The sequence below is a fragment of the Cheilinus undulatus genome, linkage group 8 (genome assembly GCF_018320785.1).
Source record: "Cheilinus undulatus linkage group 8, ASM1832078v1, whole genome shotgun sequence".
NCBI classification, from domain to species: domain Eukaryota; kingdom Metazoa; phylum Chordata; class Actinopteri; order Labriformes; family Labridae; genus Cheilinus; species Cheilinus undulatus.
Window position 1 is genome coordinate 31,999,850 of NC_054872.1, and position 9,341 is coordinate 32,009,190.

Consider the following 9,341-nt stretch of genomic DNA (forward strand, 5'->3'; position numbering starts at 1 on the left):
ATCTCAGTTCCTTCTACTTTATAATGTGCCACCCTGACATTTATGTAGATCATGGCTTAGCTATGAAATCTGTCATTACTTTCCAAATGTTTAAGTCAGTTTGCCCATAAACTTTGTCTGCTGTAAGAAAAGGGGTTTACATTTTTAAAAAGGCTATATTTGTACTACAGCATAAAATAGAGTAATTTTTTGTTTCCCCGATAAGAGTGGTTATTATTCAAGTCAATATGAACTATTTTTATCAAAGATTAACTTTACAACGGACCATGATTTTTCTGACCTCAGTGGGCTCTCCTAATTTGGCTGGGCCCCAGAAAGCTCTTCCCTTTATCTCCCTTTGTGGGCAGCCTTGGCTGTAAGATATATCTGTGCCCTTACAGTTTCTGTTTTTCCCCCAAAAATGTCAAAGAGTATATTTCACTCATTGCACAAACCAATTTAATTTATTGAGTAAGTCCCTCCGAGTAATGATGAATAACAGAAGTTATTTGACTATATTACTACCAAATAAAAGAATAGTCAAAGCTCAGTCTCAAAAAGGGCAGCATTAGCTCGGCTAATTCCTTTGAAGCTGGCTTCAATGCAAGTGTATATCCTAAGAGAAAATGGAAACTAAAAGACAGTTTCATATGGAGGCAACATTGCTTTATTTCACATGGCATTTGTACAACAGAAACAGCAAGCAGCAGTGACATTAAGTGACAAGCCTTGCTAAAGCTACATAAAACCCTAAATTTTACATTTTATCAGTTTATTTCATTCTCAGTTTTGCTGTTGTAGTGTTGGACCACCACCAACTTTCTCAATAAAATTAATAATTGAATGGTAACAACACAGGAGGCCACAGTTTCACAGTCCAAGAAGCTTGAAGGCATCTCTCAAGTCTTCTGTTTCAAGAGGCTGAAAAGAAAACAAAAACAATTCAGAGTTTGGAGAAAATCATAAATGCTGTTGACCATGCAACTTTAGTCTTAGGTGAACACAAGATAAATTACCTGGAGGATGCGGTTGAGTTTTCTGGCAAGGCGAACAGAGTTTTGATGCAGCTCTTCCCATGCTTTGAAGCTGCTTTCCTTACGAGCCACAAAGGTCTGCCAGCAATAGAAGAAATCTAAAGAGATGAACATTGACATATTCAGTTTTATGAAAATAGAGACGACTGTTTTTGAGATGACTTGATCGTCTGTAAGTGTCTGCATCATGAATCATTTAAGCCTCTTTCTATGTCTAACACATATATACCCTACCACATTTATTCATCCACCTTTGTAACTCATGACTGTGAGCTGCACCCCAGCTTTTTTCAGCATTCTTAGTCCTTCTCTTTCACGGCTATCCTCCATGTCACAGAAATAAAGGCGAGAGACAAAGATCCTGAGGCGCAGGTTGGGTGTCCGGCTAAGGAACTGGGACAGCCTGTTGGAGCAGTTGGCACAGGGAGACCAGGAGCAGAACCAGGTGATGGAGTAGCTGGGCCTCTTCTCTCCAGCAACCCCACCGCCCCACAAACCAGGGCACAAGGCACCCAGGTGACGCAGAAACAGCAGCTTTTGAGAAAATAATATAGATAAATAATTATTAATTTCTGCCTCTTCCTTGGAAACACTCTTTCCACATCTCACCCTTAATTACTTACCTCGACATGGCAGCCACTGCGATTACGGAGATGTCCGAAATCAAAAGTTAAGGTGTTTGGCCCCACCCGCCTCTTGATGACAAAGCAGAGGTATGTCTCACACCGGCCCCTTGCCCAGCGTACATTCTTGTAATGGTAGATGAATTTCTTTCGTGGCAAAAGCACACTGAGATAAGGAAGAAGATATTATGAAATTTTAGTTTAGATGGAAATCTAATCTCTACCGTAAAACCTCTAACAAAAGCCCATCCCAATGTCAAGCCCAGTCCCTTTTACTGTCTAGGTGTTGCCACAAGTTTTCACAACTAAAGGCAGTCTTCAGTCAGAGACCCCTATAAATTTAGTGTTTATTTAATATCTGATGCTAATTTATGTTTAGACACTCTGATGTGTTCACCAGCAGGCAAAGGTAGACAATTGCCTGGGGCCTCATGCTCCAAGGGGCATCAAGATATACCCTTTATCAGAGCCCTAAATATGAGGTACTTGTTTAAAGTTACTTCAGGGATTAAGACTTTTGTTTTGCTTGTGAACAAGAGACCTTGAGTAAATAAAAAGTATCAAAATAGATTCTGATTATCCAAACAGTCTCTGGGTTGGACCAATAGCCCCAACAACATGGTCCAAACCCCTCAGAAAGCCTCTAAATATCTTTATGGTTCAATAGATCTCTGTAAACCAGTGGTTCTTAGCTGGTCTACCCTCAACAACCCACTACTACCCCTTTACTGATAAATTTTGACTCGCATTTCTAAACACTTTGAACCACTTAATTTTATTTAATGAAATATGTTGCAGTGAGAACCTTGGATGGCACAAAACACAGTTGAACAAAGAGACTTCAAATATGTTTAAAAACACATCTTTACAGAAGTCTTGGAAGGACATGCATGTATACATTTTACATACATTTATTTTAAGTAGTTTCCTGCGATAGCATGAAAGTTTGGGTTGGTTTCTTAAGATCTTAAGAAATTAATAAATTATCATGGGAAAACCAGCATGGTTATCGCACTTTTTGGACCGACTCACCAGTTGAGAACCTCTGCTATGGATAATTTGAAATGATGATTGGTGAATATATTATATGATATGACAAGTTAAATCTAGCCTAGAGACATGTTAAAGCAGGGTGTCCAAACTTTTTCCATTAAGGGTAATGAAAAGTAATGTAAAGTAATGATGAATGGTCCACTTTGATTTACCTCACCTTTAGTGTATTTAAGTCAGTAAAACCAGTCCAATGTGGGTTATGATACTGTTTGTGAGTATGTGTGCTTAAATGACTTATATGCCTATAGAAAGGACAAAAATAATAGCCAGTCATTGTTAAGGTTTATGGGATGGCTAGTCAGAATTTAGCCAGCCCCAGTTAGCTTGTCAGTCCAACTCTGGTTAGAAAGCAAGTGATGGTCAGTGCAGCAGAGAGGGAATACGCTAATGCTTCATTTCAGCATTCAGACACAATTTATGATTTTTAAGTTAATTTGCTGGCATATATATTTTAGTTTTGTACACAATTTAGTATTCTTTATGGTGCAAATTAACAATTTGATAGTCTGTAGTTTTGTAAACCTACGCCTATGGTAGCATCTATTATTATCACAGCCATTAAGAACAGTTTAATACTGGGAAAGTCTGTTAAAGAACTCATTTTACTTCTCCTTTGACATCTTATTAATATGACTCACATATGAATTCATGTTTTAATCAATTTGGGTGGCAAAGTTAAGACATGTAAAACCTGTGGTTTGAAAATGTGAGTGATGGACAGTCAGAAGACGACTAACATTCACTACTTTTTCTCGTTCTCAGTTTCACAAAAGTTTATGAAACTAGAACAATTATTATCGCTTATTAATACTCACACCACAACTGATAGTGTTTAAGGATAGTGTGGAAGGAAGTGAACTGAAAAATAATTCCTATTAAGTGTGTGGTTTTAGTATTTATAAATGCCAATTTAAAGAAAAAAATGCAGTTTTATCTGCTACAACGTCATCTGAAATCTAAGGAATCGACCATAAAGACTTAAACAACATATAAATAGAAGGCATTGATTTTGCTCACCTGTCGAGCTTTGTAATCATTTTGAAAGACGCGCTTCTGCTTTGTCACTCGGCAGGCGTGGGTATGAAATGAAGGTAAATGAGAAAGAGCGAAAGTTTGTGTGTGCTTGTGAGTGTGTGTGTTTGTGTGTATGTGTGTGTGTGAGTATTAGGGGGGTTATAAGGAAGGAACCGAGAATATATACCTCTAAACATAAACATCCTGCATACAACAAAGAGACCGCCTCTGGTTGGACAGAAAGAATTTTCAAACTGAAATCAGGGGGTGTCATACAAAAGAGATGGCCCTTCTTTTCGTTTTGCTGTGAAGCCAGCAAAGCGAGAAAAAGATTTTACATTTGCCAAGTTGTTGTTAATGGCACCATGTTTTATGTTCACATTAGTTTTTACCATGATTGAAGTAAAAAACTTTTTGTGCCATGCAATAAAAAAAACTTTATTGTGGAAGCAAGTACACAACAAAGCTTTCACTGAATAATCACAGTGACCGCACAAGAGAGGACGAGCGTTGACGTGATTTTCAACCTCTGGAGGTTTGCACGGACGTCAACAAACTCAGCCAACTGGCTGGAACTTTCCAAACACTTAAGACTTATCCAGTCACAGGCGACCTTCACTTTGGTTTTCCCAGGTCATAAAAATAAAAACTTCCAGATACCTCCTCACCTTGATCCACAATGAGATCCTCACTGACTCCTCTTGCTATTCAACCTTTCCACCAACTTAGTCCAACCTCCCCCCTCTCCAGGAACCCCAGATTTAGTGGAGCCGCAGGCATTTCCAGACCTCGAAGGCCCTGACACCTACTTGTTTCTCTGATCTGGGTTTTCCCAAACTGTGTCAGTCTGGGAGCAGAACTGTAATCGACCTCCCTCACCCTGCGTCTGCTTGAGCGTCCAGCCAGCTGACCGACCACAGTGTGTGTGGATAAATCTCACTCATAAGCCTTTGAACCATCAGACGCTGTCATCCATCCTTGTGGAATCAGGATGTGTATTATTCTGCTTTCGTCTTTGCTTTGCTCTGTCTGTTTTAGCTCCGGACCAAGCCTACTCACCCAGTGGCAACGCATGCAGGCATCCTGCTTTCCCATGACTCCCCTCACCCTCTCAAGCACTCTGTGGTTTGGGGAATTCACCGTTCCCAGGGTAGCTGTTTTTGGAGCTCATCTGTGTGTATGTGTGTGCTTGACATCTGCATGAGCATGTCATTAACACAGTCTATATGTTTTACATCATCTGGAACAAATTTATCTAATATGTCCTATGATTGTGTGGTGCCCCCATATTTAAAAATGATTCATATATGTGTGTGTGTTAGCATGCTTTGAGCGACCTCACATCATATTGCATTACTCTGACGGTGCACAAAGCCTAATGTCTCTGCACATTTGATCTTGTGCATGTGTCTTTTCTGGAGGCTGATCAAATGCCAAACTATATGTAACCACTTCCCACCCAGCTCCCTGGCTTTGACCACAGTTGACCAAGGTCATCTCACAGTCGCACATGAACGCTCACGTGCACTTTCACTCCTCTTGTGCACTGTTTGTGTGCGTTTGTGGAGTAGTACAGTATGGCCAGAAACGTCGGTGCATTTAACCCGTAGTCAGGGGCAGAAACCGGGTGTAGGAAATGCCAAGTCATACTTTCCGAAACCCACCCGCCCACACCCTGCACACGCACACACAAACACTCACACCGCCATACCGTGCAGACACACAAGACCACAGTCACAAACAGACTTTCTTTCCAGTGTGTGAACTCACATCTGTTTCCTGACAACAATAATAGCTACAGATCGGGCGGGTTGAGGCCCAGCTAACAGGTGTCTGCTCTTTGACTGTCATGAAGAAAAAACCTGATGATGACCAAGAAGAAGTGTCACAAGTCAAAATACAGCTTTCATAAGGTGAAAATGGGCTGACCACAATCTTACTTGTGCATGTTACAACACTGTTATGTTGCTGGGTGTTTTTTATTATAGTTAATTAAAGGACAGTGATTTTCCACTACTGCTCGTATGATTAAGAGTTTGCAGTAAAGTGTAGGCCTTTATTTGTCTTTAGATCAGGTGAGATATGACTCTTTCCCACACACATTTACATTGTACAAACATCCTGTGGTGTTTATCTGTGGCTGGCTAAAATGACACCGTCTGAGGTTTGAAGGAGGTAGATGCGCAATGCAAGTGTGAGGGCTGCTAACCATAGTTAGGTTAGCCTCAGACTGAGGCTGTGTGCTTAGTCACATAAACTGCCATTCACCTGCAAACCACACAAATTCTTGAGTCAGAATGCCAATGCATTTTTTAAGTCTCAAAATTTGCATTGCAAGCACAAATATTGAAGTAAAAGTACATCTTTGGCTCTGCTTATCAACTCAGTATTATGAGGCTGCAACTCTAATATATAAATGCATCTATACTTGTAATAAAAAGGTGTTCTTAGTTTTTGTGTCAAAAGACTCACATTACAATTATATGATTGAAGAGATGTAAATCCTGACATTTAAGGGTTTGTAAAATTTAAATAACACAAAGAAAATATATAAAATAAATGAATTGAGGTCAAACTGCAAGATTTTTTTTCCTGTTTATCTATTATTAAACAAATAATTTGAATACAAATGTGTTTTCTAAACAAAACAAACTATAATTTGCAAAGCTGCAAAAACTGCCACTTAATCTAAATAAAATAGTGGAATAACAGCAAAGCAAAAGCTAAGCTAGGTAGCAGTATTTCTGCACACTCATAAACCAACAGAGAGTATGTGCAGCAGAGCCCCAACAAACAAAAAAGCGCGAAGAGATAAAAGAGAAGACACTGCCGATAAACATAAACCACCATACTTCCTACACAGTACATCCTCCTACGCATCTGAATTTCTTCTTATGCACACCTCATCACACACGTTGTAATGTCAAGAATTGACAATAGAATCACAAATGCATTTATGTGTCACACTTTCAATACAAATGTTTTATTAAGTTAAAATGACAAAAGAAAAATGGGACTGTGAAGCCTGATGATGTCAAAATTTAAACAATAAAATAAGGAGATGGTCTTTTAATGAAAAAAATAAAAAAATGATATTCAAACACATAATCACATCACAATGTAGATAAATACTGTCATAAATAACATAAATATTCAATAAATTAATTCACACAAAAATCAAAGTGTATTGACACTCTCATTATTGATCCACAGTTTGCAGGATGTATTGTCATCCTTCCAACAACAATCCCTCTGCCACCTTTTACTCAATGAGTCTATTAACCAATCACAGGTCTTTGTAAAACACTTTGGTAAGTGGGTGTCCTAAAAAGCCTCTTTCTGGTGCCTCTAGCTTATTTTCATCATCATCTTCCTCATCAGGCCTCTCCCCAAGCTGTACATAGCCCAGCTTTCTGAAGAAGGCCTCAGCCACCTTTGACGGGTAGGGGACATGTGCATATACCCGCTGTGCACCAGTGTCCCTCTCTTTCAGTTCCAGACTCTGGACAAGCAGTCTGCCCAGACCCTCTCTGCGGTACCAGCAGGTTGTTACCAATCTGCAGATCCTCCTAATTTTCGCTCTGTTCTCGCTTTCCCGAAAGATGCAGCCGACGATTTCCCCCTCACAGTCAGCCACCCAGACCTGTCCTGCTACCTGCTCCCTCTCAGGGGTGACCTTCTCTGTTGACATGTCTTTGTCCTTGTCTTTGAGTCCAATTCTGCGCCTTGGCTGAAAAAGTAAAGGAATAAGATTACTCTGATGCAACATTTGATCACTGCCATTGAGTGAAAACCACAGACTTTCCAACAAACTAGTACACTCACCTTTTTAGTCACTGGGCTTTTTCCACTGATTCTAGAGTAGGGATTGTGTAGTGTCTCATCCTGTGTCCCTCTGTAGCTGCTACCCACATAGTCCCAGTAAGGGCGACTGCTGCCCAGAACCCCTGTGGACCGTGGCATGGTGATCTTGAGATAGATGATTAGAAGGAAGACAGGAATTGCAAGTGCCAGGATGAAAGAATGAACAAGGCAACGTAAGATTGAGGAGAAAACAGCCAGAATGAAGAGGCAGAGGGGACGAGTAAGGATGTGGAGGATGAGGCGGTTTTCTGTGCCCTCGCAGCCCTCCTGAAAACACATCAGTGCAGGCCAAAAAAAGAATGAATAAAGACAAAAAGTTGACTTGAAACACCATGAAAGTTGACCTAATTATTCAGCACAAACCTTGATGAGGGCTTTAACCACCTCTATGTCGTCCTCTTTCATCCTCCTCATCACCACCTGATCCAGCTCTAGCCTTACCATGTTTAGGCTTTATGCTGACATCCACAGTGTGAACAAGGAGCCTACAAAACACATTTAAAGTGCATGTAAAGAAGGATGACAGGAGATAACGGAGCACATCTCTGCGATCTTTGACACAAAATTATGCAGAGCAGTGACGCCGCTATAGACCGTCATGTTTAGGGTAAATGGGTCAGTGTATTTCCAACGATCATATTATGCAATGCAGTAAACCTCGCCAACAGTAAACCAGTAGTTGCAATGTAACATCACTCCCACGCTGGCTCCAAACAACAATGACAGATGGGAATTACTGAGGATTTGTGGCACGCATTTTACCATTTTTTTGCACTTACGTCTTGAACGTCTTTCTAGTTTCATGTGCACGTTTAGCACCAATCACCAAAGACACGGGGGGAAAGCGAAAGGACCTCGTTCAAATCCTTATATGGTTAACACAAAATACTGCGGTCCACCTTGACACATCTAGCCCCCCGGCGTAAGCTCAAAAGCCGCCACTTCCGCCATACCTTCTGCACCATTCCGCTCGGATAAAACATGAAATAAAAAAAATGCGAGGTAAACATACCTCTCAGTTTGATGATAATCCCATGTAGGCTCGGTACGTTTGATTGAATGGCAACAAATGTGTTTGTTGCGTAGATGTGGAATTCTAGATACCAACGTACTCCGTTTCAGGTCCCGTTGCTCGCACTCAACCCTCCAAATATCGCTACTTGCGTACGTGAAATCCGCAGTGCGTAAAACGTACGTGACTGGCAAATGCAACGTAACAACGTAAAGAGCGCTGTAAATGTGGAAGCTGTGCAGGTCTTTTACAGGGTTGGAAAGTAGAAACTAATTACAGTTGCTCAAATTTCTTTAATTGAGTTGTTTTTTTGTGTACATTTCTGAGCACATTTGGAAATCAGCACTACCCTGGTTTTAAGCAGAGTAATTTGTACTAGTACTTGTACTTGAGTTCAGTACATGTGTACCACTAGTACTTCTTCCACTTCTGTTGACTACATAGTAGCACATAGAGAAAGAATGATTCCACATCACATCTCAAAACAGCAAAAACTGGAGTGCTGACATAAGGGCTCATCATTTCAAGTTGATTTTTACTCCCAAAGCGTCATTTGAACTCCACTCTTGAGGGAAATGGTCTTCGGTTATTGAGTTATTGGACAGCGTTGACCCACGAGTGTTAGTTTAACTCTGTAGAAAGTAAATTGATCCAAGCTCTGTCCACTGTGATTTCAAATCTGGGGGGATGTGTGGGGGGAGTTTCCCATCATGCATTTGGGCAGAGAGTTTAGTTGCGTTTTAGATGTTGCCTGTTGTACAG

At 40.5% G+C, this 9,341-nt stretch overlaps 2 protein-coding genes across 4 annotated transcripts; both read right to left on the bottom strand.

The window, feature by feature from the left end:
- Positions 1–772: 772 nt before the first annotated feature.
- Positions 773–4,789, bottom strand: aicda (activation-induced cytidine deaminase). 2 transcript variants are annotated; one of them, XM_041793528.1, is made up of 5 exons: positions 4,763–4,789; positions 1,637–1,802; positions 1,265–1,547; positions 996–1,111; positions 773–900 (listed from the first exon to the last, which is right to left on the bottom strand). In XM_041793528.1, the coding sequence occupies exons 1-5, from the start codon at positions 4,783–4,785 to the stop codon at positions 850–852; spliced, it is 639 nt and encodes a 212-aa protein (XP_041649462.1). In that variant the 5' UTR covers positions 4,786–4,789; the 3' UTR covers positions 773–849. The 2 variants fall into 2 exon arrangements, with proteins under 2 accessions (XP_041649462.1, XP_041649463.1); XM_041793529.1 differs by lacking the exon at positions 4,763–4,789 and adding an exon at positions 3,707–3,825.
- Positions 4,790–6,656: 1,867 nt separating this feature from the next.
- Positions 6,657–8,712, bottom strand: nat14 (N-acetyltransferase 14 (GCN5-related, putative)). Of its 2 annotated transcripts, none has more exons than XM_041793789.1 (4): positions 8,580–8,712; positions 7,931–8,052; positions 7,529–7,834; positions 6,657–7,433 (listed from the first exon to the last, which is right to left on the bottom strand). In XM_041793789.1, exons 2-4 carry the CDS (start codon positions 8,009–8,011, stop codon positions 6,990–6,992), a joined length of 831 nt encoding a protein of 276 aa, XP_041649723.1. In that variant the 5' UTR covers positions 8,012–8,052; positions 8,580–8,712; the 3' UTR covers positions 6,657–6,989. The 2 variants fall into 2 exon arrangements, with proteins under 2 accessions (XP_041649723.1, XP_041649724.1); XM_041793790.1 differs by lacking the exon at positions 8,580–8,712 and adding an exon at positions 8,347–8,538.
- Positions 8,713–9,341: the final 629 nt, after the last annotated feature.